The sequence below is a fragment of the Vicugna pacos genome, chromosome 1 (assembly GCF_048564905.1).
Source record: "Vicugna pacos chromosome 1, VicPac4, whole genome shotgun sequence".
NCBI lineage: Eukaryota > Metazoa > Chordata > Mammalia > Artiodactyla > Camelidae > Vicugna > Vicugna pacos.
In genome coordinates, this window is record NC_132987.1 from 30,216,952 (window position 1) to 30,232,183 (window position 15,232).

A 15,232-nucleotide genomic window follows, 5' to 3' on the forward strand; every position below is an offset into this window, starting at 1 on the left:
ACACTTACAATGACAACAACCCTAATCATAGGTACTTACCCAAGAGAAAAGTAAACATCTATCTACACATAGACCTGTGTACACAAGTTCATAGTAGCTTTACTTATAATAACAAAAAACCTGAAAATAAGTCAAATGCCCACCAACCGGTGAACGGGAAAACTAGCTGTGGTGTAACCATACAATGCAGTACTACTCAACAAAAAAAGCACTGCTGACACAGGCAGCAACGTGTACATCTCAAAAGCATTGTTAGTGAAAGAGGTCAGACACAAAAGACTGCATATGGTTCTATTTACCCAAAATTCTACAAAAGGCAAAACTAGTGATCAAAAGCAGATCAACAGTTGCCAGTGGGTGGAAGAGGGAGCAGAGGACTGACTGCAAAGGGAAACAAGGGACATTTTTAGGTGATAAGAATGTTCTGTATCAGGATTGTGATAGTAGCAATGACATGACTATATATTTGACAAAATTCATAGAATTATACACTATAAATTGGATACTTTTATCATATATAAGCAGTATCTTAAAGCTTATCAAAAGTATGTAACAGTGGTAACATTTTTTTTTATTATGTAGTATTTCCAAATATTCTACAATGAGCATGTACTGTTTCTAATTCAGAAAATGCCACATAAAACTAATGAGCATATTATAAATTTATGGTTATACCACATGATCACAATTACTTAAAAATAAACATACATAAACTCAGAGCTAAAAGAGGGGAATGAAAATTACCATTTACTTTGGGTAATGGAGTACTAAAATAAATTCCTCCTACACTTTTCTAGGATTTCTAGCTTTTAGGGTGGATTTTGTTTTAAAAATGAAGAAGGGAAAATCACTTGCAATAATTGGTATACGTATACCTAAAGCTGTTGCCTAAGTTAATGAATTAAGGTGTCACATGGACTTACCTTTCAAAGACAGTTTTTAAAGATTATTCAGTGGATATTTTATTGCTTTCGTTTTTTTCCCCCGTAAGGTTCTGTTTCAGGGTTATTTTCTCAGGAGTCGTCCTTGGTATCAGAATGGTGAATGTCTTATTCTTTAAAACTACCGAATAACAAAGAGTTCTCAGACGGGGAATACATGTTTCACTAACACCCTATTCTGTAAACAAAAGAAACAACATAAATAGCACCTTCAGTTAAAATTTCCATCCTGATTAGCTGTGGAGAAGACATAAATTGAGGGTGATAATAACTGCTTTAATCTCTCTGAATAGCTCATCCACTAAACAATTCTTCAGGAACAGCCTCCCCATTTATGGAGATTAAATACTGGTTTGTGAACACAGAACAAATTAACTAGTAATTTGTTTTTATAGATTCTTTAAATGCTTTCTGCCAAAACTGTTTTGGCTGACGCACTGGATTTAAACTGGATAATAAAAGCAAGCAAAAAAAAAAACAAACCACAAAAACATAAACATTCTTACAGAACAAATAGGACCTAATGGTCACCTTGAGTTTAAGGGCAAAACTAACATGCTACAATATGTACAATGCAAGAAGGCAGTGAGAGAAACCATTTTTAGAATGCTAGCCAAGAAAATGGACTTGGGACACACAAATACATTCAAAATCTTGGAAGGCAGTGTTAGGTTGACATGCACGCCCAGAAACAGGAGCAGTACCTGAACCAGTGCTGTTCAGACCATCGTAGCATTAGCCATCAGTCCCAGTCACTGTCTGACTGCCCTTTCCTTTGGCTTCTCTGCACTTACTGGAAGGCACAGTAAGATGTGTAGTTTGAAGGGTGCAGCAGGATGTGCTTCCTGTTTCTTTCTGCAGTTGTCCGAGGACTACAACTTGTACAGCTTTTCTCAGACCTACGGGTCCAACAGTCAGATCACAAAATAAATGGTAGAAACAGGCCTCAGCAAACAAAACTTGATGAGCGATAGTACAGGTTTCAATTCATGTGTTTTCTGCCAGGCCTTACAAAAGACTCTACTAAAAGTGGCTAAAACAGTGATGGATTTATCATGGCAGAGTGAAGTCCATGCACAGGGCAGTTGTAGAGGTGGGTAATTTAGCAGCTCACTGGTGTCATCAAGGACTCACCTGCTCACTGGGCCAACCTCGTGATCCTCAGTTGCCTGCAACAGCTCCAAGTGCCAGATTCAGACAAGACAGTGTCCAAAGGAGGAGCGCAGCGTTTCCTCCTCCAAGTTTCTCTATCAGTGAGGAAAATCTTTCTCAGAGGCCCTTTGCAGAGCTCTTCTCAGCCACCACTGGCCAGGACAGGTTCACATATTCATGCCTCATCAGCTACTTTTAAGGGGAGTAAGACCATGCGTGACTGGCTCAGAACAATTCGTTTCACACTTGGGGAAGAGGGTCCACATCGCTGAGCACAAGGCCGCACAGAGAGGGGACACATGAACAAGCAAGCAGGAAGAGAGGGACAAAGTGGCTGTTGTACAGCACCAACAGTATCTGTCAAAATCTAACACAGACGGCTGAAAACATACAGTCTGTGTCACACTAGCTTCCACTGGCTGAGAGGGTAAAACAGCACTTAGAGCATGGGGGAAAAAGTGTAACATAATGGACTGTTATTAAAAAAAAATTCCAGAAGCCAGTAATAATTTCAATTTGTTGAGTACACAATACATGCCAGACACTAGTCCATGCAACTTTACATATGTTAATATATTCAATCCTCACAATTGTTACTTGTATTTTACAGAGGAGGAAAAGAGAAGCCAAATAATTTGCCTAAGACATCTAAGTGACAGAGCTAAAATGTGAACTTAGGTAGTCACTAGGCTCCAGACCCATGCTCTCAAGTGCTATTTTACACTGCACAGGGTGATGTAAAAGGAGCACAAATATATTCTAAAAAGATAAAAACAAAAATCAAATAAACTAAGGGATAGGTGGAGATGCAGAAACCAAGCTAAAAAACTAGCTGAGATTTACACACTGTACATTTTATTAAATACTGGGCTTTATTACAACAAATTAATTTTCTTCTGATTGAAGTTTCATTAAAAAATGTAGATGTGGTCAAATTCTGATTTGACACTGCTTTTTGGATAACCATTCTTTTTACTGGTTCTATACTCAGGCATTATGGGTAGAAAGATCAATTTTTTATAACAGAACAAAGGCATTTCTCAAATGGTACAACATTCAAAATATATGAGAAATACTCTCAAAATGTGGACATGACCACTATAGAGCATATGATCAGAGAATGTATTGTTTTTTATGGCATATTTATAATAGCTACAGATAACACTGTTAACTCATGCACATTAAGTCTTTACTACCTACTGAAAGTTTCTACCTTACACATGAGAATGCATGTCCCAGGGTTTGGCATCTAGCCAAAAGGCAAACCAAGATGGAAAAATGGCCGTCAAACTGGGTTTTCAGGCCACCACAGGAAAGCCGTCAGCTGTAGTATCCCTCCTGGAAGCGTGGAGGCAAGTTCCTAGGAGTCGCTTTTTCCTGCGTTTTGATCAAGTCTATGATGGCTGAGAGCACCGCGCAGTCTCTGGATTTAGTGTCCTTCCAGTCTACAGGGTGGGGACTTTCAATCTTCTGTTGCAGAAGGATATCGAGTTCCTTTCTTAATTCCTAAAGTTGAAAAAATTACACTTGTTCAAAAAAGGCAGATGAATACCAAACAATGTAGTAAATAAAAGTGACTTTAGCAGGTACAAGGAGTTTCATAAACTAGTATACAAAAAACTGAGACATTTAGTGAGCAGCTAACTAAAGTGTGGTTATGAACTTAGGTAAAGTCAAAAAATTCAAACTTCCATCACACTAAGCCATTCAGAATGGCTGGTCTATAACTACCTCAAAAAACAGTTCAGAAAAAGTATGAATCTACTTCTCAACACAATTTGCTCTGTTGAAATAAAGAAATGTTTAATGCAACACATAGAATACTTGGAAGAACAAAACCACAAGACCACATACTAACTTGCACGGAGAATCAAAGACAATCACGTTAAGTCAGTCACCTTAACAAGATGGGCAATTCTTGCTGGAGACTGAAAGATAATCCATTCGTCAACAGCAATAGTTTCCTGATCGTTATCCTTCTGGATGGAAATATCACCTCCAAAGAACAAGAGACAGTATGGGGAGACTTCTGTGCAGTCGTACAAGTATATCTATAGTGAGAATTAAGGCAAATTAATACATTAAGGAAACCGGAAGGATTATTGCCACGTTAATGCAATAATATCACTAATATCAATCTATTAGCGCTTTCTTTCTAAAACAGGTACTATCCTATAGGCGTAATTACAGCGACTAATTTTGAAGAAATACCATTTTAAACAAGTCTTTCTTTATTACTTCAGAGAACACAGGAGTTTTATGTTTTTGTTTCAATTCAAACAACAGTACTATTCTTTAAACAAAATATTTTCTGAGTGGTAAAACTAAAACACTAATGTCCCTGAAGTTATTTTTATTTATATGTAAACAGAATCCCACTTAATATTCTGACCAATATATATAAGGTATATTGACAGGCCAATAAAATTCTTTGTACAGTGTAAACTCTTGTATACCATAAAGTGCCAGTATTTCTTGAAAGCAGGCTTTGAAAGAAAAGTATCAAATAACTGTCCCAATTAAAGTACAAAGATCCATCATGACAGACCCGCCTGAAGAAGTTACAAAAGTAGAAAAAAAAAATTTTTTAAGGGACAAATTTTCTTTATAATTATGAAAACTATACAATTTAAAAAGTACAAGGCTGTTTTTCAGATCCATGATTATTTTACACATTCGCTTACACTGCTTGTTCTCATCTTCAGGTGATAGATAAGCCAGTTGTAGTGAAACTCCGTTTGCTCCACATTAACAGATTTAGGATGAATAGCAACTAGTCCGTCGGTTTTTGTGTAAACCTTTACCCTTTAAAAAAGTTAAAATGTAGTTAAAAAAAAAATTCTGGAGTATTCCAAGCCAATCCCAGAATCAACATAAACTCCACAGATGAGTTTAGTTTATTTCTGCAATATAAATTCTCAAACTTATATTTGAGGAAAGAGAATTTTTACTTTTATTAAACATGGAAAAATATCAGCTAAATATAAATATGCTAAATCATACAACTAATTCTCTTCTTACAGGTATAATTACTCAACATATTAGAGAGGTAACAGAATATTCCCTAATTTTCTTACTATATATTCCACTAAAGGACAAAGAATGAAATAAATACCTGAGGTAATTCTAAGTGATTCAGACCAAGAGAATAGTCTATACATTTTACTGTCCATCATGATACTGATAAATAGCCCTCAATTTACAGAATAAGTCAGTGAAATGATCAATTCAAAAATTTCACAGGTTATGCACCCAGGCAAATGTAAAATAAAAAATGAAGAATTTTGTTTAAAAGGGATTTTAGCTACAACTGATTCTTAAAAACTTATTCTAAAATATGTTTTAAATGGTCTCACATTCATTCAAACCCTCCAATTTCAAAACAGGAATACTTGGAATAAATGCACACAGCTCTGGTTCACTTGCTCCATTCTTAGAGGTCTTTCCTTTGACAGTCATAAAAATTTTTACCTTAATTTGCGGGAGTCTTTAATAAAAATTATCCAACAGGCAGATGTCTGATGGTTATATAGTCAGTGGTAATTACAGCATTAAGCTGATAATCCATTCATTCTTCCTATTTGCTTTTAAGAGTATCTTTTTCATGGTTGTAGGAATCTATAATAGTTCTACCAAAATCATGAATCAGTCATGAACCATTATTCAGAATAAAATCAGCAATTATTTTTCCTCACTGCACAGTCAATTTATCCAATGCCATCCTGCAACCCTACATCACTAGAGCAGTAGGGTTTGGCACACTTTGTACAGGACCAGAGAAAAAGTATTTCAGGCTTTGTGGCCTATGAGCTCTTGTCACAATAACTCAACTCTGCTAGCGTAGCTGGAGAGCAGGCACAGACAACACGTGAATGAACAGGCACGGCTGTGTTCCAACAAAAATTTATACAAACAACTTTGTGGCCAGTGTGCTTATGCCAGAATGTGCTGACCCCTGGACTAGACCAAAGCAAAGCATCAATCCAAAGAAAACTACATTTTTTTAATAAGCCTTCCTAGGACAGCAGAGGGATATATAAAACGTTTGTATTTCAAGGAGTCCCCCTGTTAAGCTACCTCTAGGGAAAGGTATGAAGGAGGATCCGATAAAGTACTGATGTCAAAGTACTCAGATAACTTAAAATGCAGATAATCCAGCCACATGATTAAAATTCATTTTACCCATAATCTCATACCTAAGAACAGGGTCTCAACATCAGCATTCTTGACTTACTGACTTCTCTGCTGGGGGGACTGTCCTGTGCACTGCCGAATGCTTAACAGCATCACTGGCCTCCATTTACTAGAGGCTAATGGTACTTACTACTCCTCCAGCTGTAAGAACCGTGTCTGCAGGCATCATCAAATGTCACCGGGGAGGCAAAATCACCCAGGCTGAGAACCACTGCACTAGAGCAATGTCTGCACCCTAGTCTTTGAGGTCTTTATTTTTTTGTGTTCATAGAACATCCAACTTTTTCATTTAACATCAGTTCAAATGTTTTATACATTAATATACAATGTTTTTATATGCCTATCTAACAGAAATGCCATATAATATGGTCTTATAAAACCATCATTTCCCATTGCTACTAGACATCTACGTTGTTTACAATATACCTTTCACAAAACATTTGGAATTACTGCCTTAGAACATATCAAGTTAAAATATCACTTATGAATCCACTGGGCCAGTGAATATTTTAACGACTGCGGTTACTTATTTCTAACCTAGAGTGTCTTCCAAAAGGGTGGCACCAATTCACATAGCACTAGGCATTTGTGACTTCCAGTTTTTTTCTCACTAGAATGAGTTCATTTACTGGGCAAAAAAATATGCCTTATTGTTGTCTCCAACTACTGCTGAAGCTGACTCTACTTGTATATATATTGAAAAGTTACATTTTATTTCTCAAAACAGATTTCATGAAATTGCCAATTTTATTCAAAGAGCTAAAGTACAAAATTATCTGTTTTGTAAGAGGGGAAAAAAAAGAAATAAAGTCTACTCTAAGCAGCATCCACCCAGGCACTGGTTTTTAATAGCTGCCTTGCTCTTCTCGTATTACACTGGTGGTGTATTTTACTGACATTCTTTGTGAATAACGAATGATGGAAGAGCTGACTGCAGGGATGTGCTGAGGGGAAGTGATGCCTGTGTTAAACAGTGAGCCCTCTCTTAAACGACCAAAAGTAAAGAACAACACGGCCAAAATACGACTAAGAACAAATGTACAATAGAAGTCCTGTTGCATCAGAAGATTTCAAAAGTTTGAAAGAACTAAAAGTAATTCATAATAATCTTCAATGCTTACATTTTTCTTTTTTTACCCAGATTTAGTCGGATTTTAGCAACTTTGGGATATAAACCAGCACAGATGACAGCTTTAATTATCTTCTCATTATCTATTGGGGGTGGGAAGGTAGAGGAAAAAAAAAGTAAAATACTGACACAACTGACAACAGCAGCAAGTTACTTACACTGTATTTTCTGCTTTACCTGAATTTATATTAGATTTTGGATCTTTAGGATTTCTACTGCTTACAAATCCAGCTCCAAGAAGATGCTCAGCAAACTGCCCTTTCATGTTATGCAGCATCTAGGGAGCAATGGTAACAGACAGAACTAGAATACCTTTCACACAGATTTATAGGGGTTATAAAGCATTTACTCATAAATAAATTTAGCTATAAGCTTTCTCTGCTTTATAAAAGTTCTGCAAAAATGTGACTATCTTGGAGCAGGGGGCTGGTAAACTACAAGATTTATAAAACCTTGTTTTTGTCAATAAAGTTTCACTGGAACAAAGCCACTCATTCATCTATGTATTATCTACAGTTGCTTTTGCACTGTAATGGCACAGGTGAGTGTTCCAACACAGACCATATTTACGGTCTGAGCTTTTACAGAAAAGGCCTGCCTGATGTAGGGAATAACTGAATATTTAATGATTACTCCATTCTGCAAAAAGACTAACTTTCAAAATTGCTTGCCACCTTGTATTTTGAAAAAAATACAGAAAAGCATAAAGAAAATAAACAGCATCTATATAGGTACTACTGACAATTAACTACTCTTACATCCTGGCACAAATATTTAAGACCTGTCTCTTGCTTTGTTTCATTTTTTTAAGAAAAATCACTATTTGGGTAAAAATGACACATGGCTCATTATAATGAGCATTCATGTAACACAGAAAAATACAAAAGAAGAAACTTCCCTACACTCAATACTGTCAGAAATTAAGTAAATAATATTGCAGACACTTATTATGCATATAGACTGACAAAACAATTAGGCAGAAATCCTATCCTAAAAATGGGATAATAGAACAGAAACTATTTTTATGAAAGTATAAAGTTAATTTTAAAGAAGAAAGTTAAACAGAAATGAAACAGAACTAGCTGACATATTTTTATAATCACAAAAGATACTTAACAAAGGATCCTTATGAGCTTAGATTATGAAACATAAAGTTGGTCATACTTGAGTATACATCTGTTTCACGAATTATGACTTTAGTTTCCCCACCTAATTTCTCTTATAACTGACTCTCTAGTCCACCTCCTGACTTTTATTACCATTATTTTACATTGTTCAGGATTAATAACCATTACAACCTATTCTGTATCTGTAATGCCCAATACTCTTTATACTTTTTCTGTATTTGAATCATCTCAGTGAACACCCCCAGCTGACTGAGCATGTGCTCTCCACTCCTGAATTCTTTTTGATTCCTCTCTCAACAGGCCACACTTCAGTCTTAGCTTATGGGTGCGGTATTTCCAGTGCTTTCTTGAATGCCTGTCATTTTTCTTCATACTTGGAATTAATATCTTGCCTGGACATAATATTCTCAAATTAACACTTGGATTTAGCTATCTTTTCATATTGTAGTTCACTTCATTTTTTTCTATTTCAGGAAAAATGTTCTTCCACATATCTCTGAATACACAGTCAATTACACTTAAATTTGCTATGCAGAGACACCTATTAACTTCATGATGGGTCAGTCCTGTCTTCCTGCTTTGTGGCTGCATCTATAAACTGTGATTATCTCAAGCCTTTCTTCTATGGCAGTATTTTGCTTTAAAAGTCTTCTTTGGTCTTCAATTTCTCTTCTTAGCTCAGCAGTCTTTTCATTCATTCTATTGGTTTATTTTCTTTGTTTTACTAAACTCACATTCTTAAATTGTTCCTTACTATGAAGTTATATATTCTGTTGAGGTATGTCGGGTTCTATTCTTTTTTTCCATTGTTTGTATCATCTTTCAAAGTTGTCATGACCCTTCTTTTCATTTTGTTACTGTTTGGGCACTTTTGGTTAAATATGCTAGATTCTGGATTCTTTTACCCCCTGGAGATGTGTTATGTGTCCAGTAGAGGGTTCACGCCATGTAGCTGGAATGTACCTGTAATGGGGTAGACGGAGGATATTCTGACACCCACTGCCTTGAGATCACTTCTCCACCAGTTCAATGAGTCTGAAGTCTGGTGTGCACCTGAGCTGCTTACATTGTTTACTGTCTTCTGTTTCATCAATGCCTCCTGTTCAGTGTTTTCTTGCTATATACTAAGTCAGTTAAAGATAAAAAAAATACCTACTCAAAAGTTAAAGAAAAGACATCTGCCTTGATATTTTAAAATAGATGTTAGGAGTATTAGTGAAAAATTTCAGAATGAATCATTAAAATGGCAACTAAAGGGTGGGTACAGGAATAATAAACAAGTCTCTCTGTGTTTTCCTGCTAAACTCTGGACTCATTTCTTTTCTTAACCATTAGTTTTTTATTATGTTACGTATCTTTTCTTATTTTGTTGTAGTTGATTTAATAAAGATTCCTTCTATTATTCTATATAATAATACAATTTCATCAGAGAAACTCACATAATTAACTTTTTGCTACAGATCTGACTACACAAAATAGATACATATATCCTCTAATCCAACATATATGAGAATCACTTCAAAACATTCACCATTACCTGCAGTGTGTTTGAAGACAGAAAATATTCCCAGCAATAGTCTTTTTCATATCTGAAACCACGTTGTCTAGCTTCTTCCCAGCCCTATGGGGCAAAGAAATGAAGAACAGTACTGATTTTGTTCCACAAAGCAAAGACGACTCAGTAGTTTGTCTTTATTTTGGTAATAATTTAATCTTCTACTGATATTTCACTCTCTTTGGTAAAAAATTAAAAGAATTTTGAAATTAGCAAACTAAGAAAACATAAACTCCTCATAATCCTAGTCATTAAGAGATAACTGAAACTGAGCTTGCAGACCTTTCTTTATACAAATGAGCACAAGTTACACAGTAGTGTATTTTGCACTTTACATAAAATGGCATCATTCTGCATGTATTAAACAAAAGAACTCTGTTGAACAAATCTCACTGCTATTATATATTTTCAACTTCACAAATATATTTTTGTTTTGTTTTGTTTTAAGCTAGAAGAGGAGGGAAGATGAGAAAATACCCAATGAGCTCAAAGGAAAAAAATATATACAAACTTTCCCATAATAGGTAGTAAAAAACTGAGCTTAGAACTACAGTAAAAAGATACCGTCCCTATACACCAAATTACATTTAAATGTTGCAAAGATGATCAATGTTTACTTTCAATAAGCCTGACTTTAAGAGAAAATGTCTCTCTATCCTGCACAGTGTACATGAGTGTGATACTCTATGAAAACATTAAATCCAAATACAGGTATAGTTTATTGATGAACAGAAAGGGATCTTCTGTCATGAATGCCAATAAGACAGACACAAATGAATAATAGCAAATAAAATTTTAAACCAAGTTGTTCACTTGTTCTATTGTTATCAAAACACAAATATAATTTTTTCCAAAAGGGTAAATGTAATAAGCTATCACAAAATTAAAAAATGATGTGCAATTTTTTTCAAATGTGCACCTAATTTTAAACATTCTCATTTGACAGTTTATTTCTGATGATTAAACTAGTTTTAAAAAGTGAAATATATTCCTTTTACCTCAAATGCATTCACGACTGTCAGGTGGTCACTTTTAGTATCCTTTGCCAATTCCTTTCTTCTTGCATCTGCAACTTTTTCTTTTCCCTTAAAACAAATGAAGGCAGCTTAAATTGCTCTTATGGTATATAACAGACAATTGCATTCTAATAAAAAGCTAATGAAAAATGTATCCAAGCAAACAACTATCCTGCATATCTAAAAATATCTTAGCCTTTTACGGGTATCCTTCTTACCAATGGAATCACAAAAGGATCTTTGAAGCTGAGACTAGCAGCAATGGTGAGTACCGGGTCTAAGCAACAGAACAGAGCTCCGAAAAGAATCATTTTCCCAATGTGTGGCTCAACTGGTAATCGTGCTAAGTGGACTCCAAGAGGTGTCAATTCTTCCTGTTTATCCAGAGCATTCTGTAAAGTAAGAGTTTATACTTAAAACAGACATTGTAAGCCATCACATTTTAGTTTGTTTATAAAAAACAGGACACTCCTCACTCTCTTAAGTCCAAATGCCCTAATATTGTTTAGCTTTGATTTTCTTCATCAAAACGTAAGTCTGGAGGTCAGCAAAGGTTAGAAACTTATTTAAACAATAACAAAATTAATCCACAACTCAGCTTTACTGTAAATGCTAGGAGAGAAATGAGAGACCAACACATTATCAAGATTTCAATCAGGTAAAGAAAATCACCAAGTACAAGAGTTGTGGGAAAAATAAAACAAAAAATGAGACACCATTATACACAGGAAACTCACAATGCAGAGCCCTCAATTCTAGTACTTTAGGAGACATGGGACAGGAGGGTAAGAGACGAAAGATGTAGCTAGAACCACAACCCCCCCAATGGGGTGACATCTGCTCTGATGACCCTGGTAATTTGATCCAGTCATCCCACTGAGCACAGCTAGAAAAGCTGCTTCTTGAAGACACTGAGGAGTTACAAAAGAATTGTTAAGAACTACAAGTCTAGGATGTGGGGAGAGACAGAAGTCCAGGGAGGTGAGCCCAACGTTGGGGCTTCTTTTCCCCATAGCAGCAACATAGATCCTCTCTGGAGGACGTTATCATCACCCCAAGTCCCAGGCTTTTTATCTACAAAGACCTTTGTAAATACAATGTCCAGTACACATTCAAAATAACAAGATTTGAACAACAAAATAATAAAAAATATAACATATATATTCCATCAGACACAGACTTCTAAATGTTTATGAAGGTAATAACTCCAACTTTGCAAAACCTCTTTCAGAGAACAGAAAAAGAAGAAAGTTCTTTTCTGAGCCCAGCATAATCCTGGTACTTACCTGACAGAGACATTTGGAGAAAGGAAAACTGAATCATTTTACACATGAGAAACCCAAAACAAAGTAATGGCAAATTGACTCCCAGCAAGTTAGTTTCAGGAATGAAAGTTGGCTTAACATTTGAAAAATCAATGTAGTTCAATACATTATAAATTAAACATGAAAAACAGCATAATCACATACTCTCATTGGCAGCAGAGAAGGTATTTGATAAAATCAATTATTCATGCATAATAAAAAAATCCCTTAGTAAACTAAGAAATTTCCTTAATATGACAGTTTCTACAAAAATCCTTCAAAAAATGCTTAGTTAACTATTGATAGCCTTCTCGATGAGAATAAGAACACAAGAATACACACTGTTATATCACTTCTGCTCAACACTGTACTGGGGATCCTGGACGATAGTTGGAAAGGAATAAATAAAATTGCAATTATTTATAGATGTGATTGTGTATGAAGAAAGAGAAGTCTAAATATAGTTCTCAGAATAAGTGAGTTTCACAGCCTTGATGAATAAAAGGACAGCATTCAAAACCAACTTCATTTCTGTATATCAAGACTCACAAGAAAATGAAAAATTTTTTAATTAGAATAGAATCCAAAAATACCATAACCAAGAAATAAATCTTTCAAAAAGTTTTATAAAACCCCACACAGAAAACACTGAAACATCAAGAGAGATTAAATCAATGGGAGAGATCATGTTCTTGTTTGGTAAGACTCAGTCCTGTAATTAAGGCAGTGTGGCACCAGCTCAGGACAGAAATACACACCAAGAGAACACAGCAGAACCTACTAACAGACACAGACATCCACAGACACTTGATCTACGGCAGTGGCTGTGGAACAAAGAGAAAGGAAGAACTTTCCTATAAATGGTTTCAGTCAACTGATTACAGATCTCAAAACTGTTTTCTACCTCACCTACACACACACACACACACACACAAATTAAGATGCAGATGGATTATATATATAAGTATAAAAAAGAAAACAATAAAGTTAAAACAATATATCTTCATGACTCCAGGGCAGACAACTGTTACTTACTAAAGGACAAAAAGCAGTAACAATAAAATTGTCTGATACATTTGACTACATTAAAATTATAAGGATTTGTCAAAACTTTTAAAAAGTGAAAAGGTAAAAAAATGTACACATGTGCAACACACAGTTAACAAAAGGCTCAGATCAAGAGTACACAAAAATACATAATGATCTCCTACAACGTAAGGGGAAAACAGGCATCCATAATTTATAAATGAGACTATACAAATGGGCAACAAACATGAAAAGTTAACCTACAAATCCATTAGTAGTCATGATAATACAAATTTACACCACAAAACTACTACACACCTACCAGCATGCTTAGAATAAAAGACTACTAAGAGTTGCTCACACTGCAGAGCAATGAGAACTCTTACCTACCCACTAGCACTGGTAGGAGTGTAAGTAGTTTTGACGACTTTGGAGAAATACTGAATACTGAAGAACATTCACACCAGCACTGCATATAATAGCCTCAACTTGGAAAGAACCAAAATGCCTTTCAGTAGTCATCTAACAAAATACAGTAAAGAAATGAAAACAAATGAACTATAGCTAAAAGCAATAATGCACATGAATCTCACAATGTTCAAAGAACCCAGAACCCCGTTCCTCCAAAAAAACCTACCAAAAATCAAAAAGACAAAAACCAAAAAACCCCCACCACATTCTACATGAGTTCATGTAAAGTTCACAATAGGCCAAATTAAACTTAGCTCTTCATAGATATATACTGGTATGGCAAAACCATCAAGAAAAACAAGCAAGACAAGTCATGATAGGGATTATTTTGGGGACTGAGTAACACTGGAGTGACTGGAAGAGGGTAGGAAGTGGGCCTTTATGATACTGGAAATGATCTTTCTTCTTGACAAGAATGAAAATAACGTGGCGCTCACTTTGCGATAAATCATTAAGCTGGACATTTTTGTTCTGCTCTTTTATCTTGGATGGGCAATGCTGTATTTCACAATAAAAAGTGTTTCAAAAACATGGGCTTCAGCGCCTACTGTTGACTTGCTGGGTCTTTTCAGTTTTGTTGCCTGGAAATGGCTAAGTGAAGACTGGCTCTTTTTTTTTTTTTTTCACTTATTTATTGTATTTGGTTTTTTTTGGGGGGGGGGATTACATTTATTTATTTATTCTTGGAGGATGCACTGGGGATTGAACCCAGGACCTTGTGAGTACTGAGCATGCATTCTACCACTGGAGCTACACCCTGCCCCCAAGACTGGCTCTTAAATTCAGCTGGGAGAAAAGTCATCCAACTCAGGCTTCAGGGTCCAGCTGTCCTCTGGTCATCTGTCTACCACAAATAATGAGTTGATTTTCTGATCACCACCTAGCTTTCTACCATTATAGTCTATTAGATAAAAGTCTGGAGGCGAAAAGAGGTCAGTAGTAAAACCACACTACTCCCTAAAATTCCAGTAACGTCTCTAAATCTATTCCAATTTCTAACAAAGATGGTAAGATATGTTACAATGCTTTTTCATTGGCCAAATTCTCAAAATTATCTACGTGGATGGCTCAAATAAAACTAATATATAAAATACGTCTGTGACATCCTCTAACCCAGCACTCATCAACAGAACCTGTAGTGTTGACAGAAAGTCTATTCCTGCACTGTCCACATGGATAGCCACTAGCCACATGTGCCTATTAAGCATCTAAAATGTTCGAGTATGACTGAAATAACTGAATTTGCAATTTAATTAAAAATTTAAATTTAAATAGTCACATGTGGCTGGTGGCTACTATACTGGACAGCACAGCTCT

The 15,232-nt window shown here is 35.6% G+C and overlaps 1 protein-coding gene across 1 annotated transcript in view; it reads right to left on the reverse strand.

Moving 5' to 3' along the window:
* Positions 1-2,926: 2,926 nt before the first annotated feature.
* The window catches only part of DHX36 (DEAH-box helicase 36), a 41,169-nt gene continuing 28,863 nt past the window's right edge, over positions 2,927-15,232 (reverse strand). Inside the window, exons 18-25 of the mRNA XM_006202827.3 lie at positions 11,333-11,506; positions 11,097-11,183; positions 10,081-10,164; positions 7,594-7,693; positions 7,409-7,499; positions 4,778-4,898; positions 3,992-4,144; positions 2,927-3,599 (exon numbers count right to left, since the gene is read on the reverse strand). Coding sequence (XP_006202889.1) covers positions 3,414-3,599; positions 3,992-4,144; positions 4,778-4,898; positions 7,409-7,499; positions 7,594-7,693; positions 10,081-10,164; positions 11,097-11,183; positions 11,333-11,506 — 996 coding nt within the window. The 3' untranslated portion in view covers positions 2,927-3,413. The remainder of the gene's footprint in view (positions 3,600-3,991; positions 4,145-4,777; positions 4,899-7,408; positions 7,500-7,593; positions 7,694-10,080; positions 10,165-11,096; positions 11,184-11,332; positions 11,507-15,232) is intronic.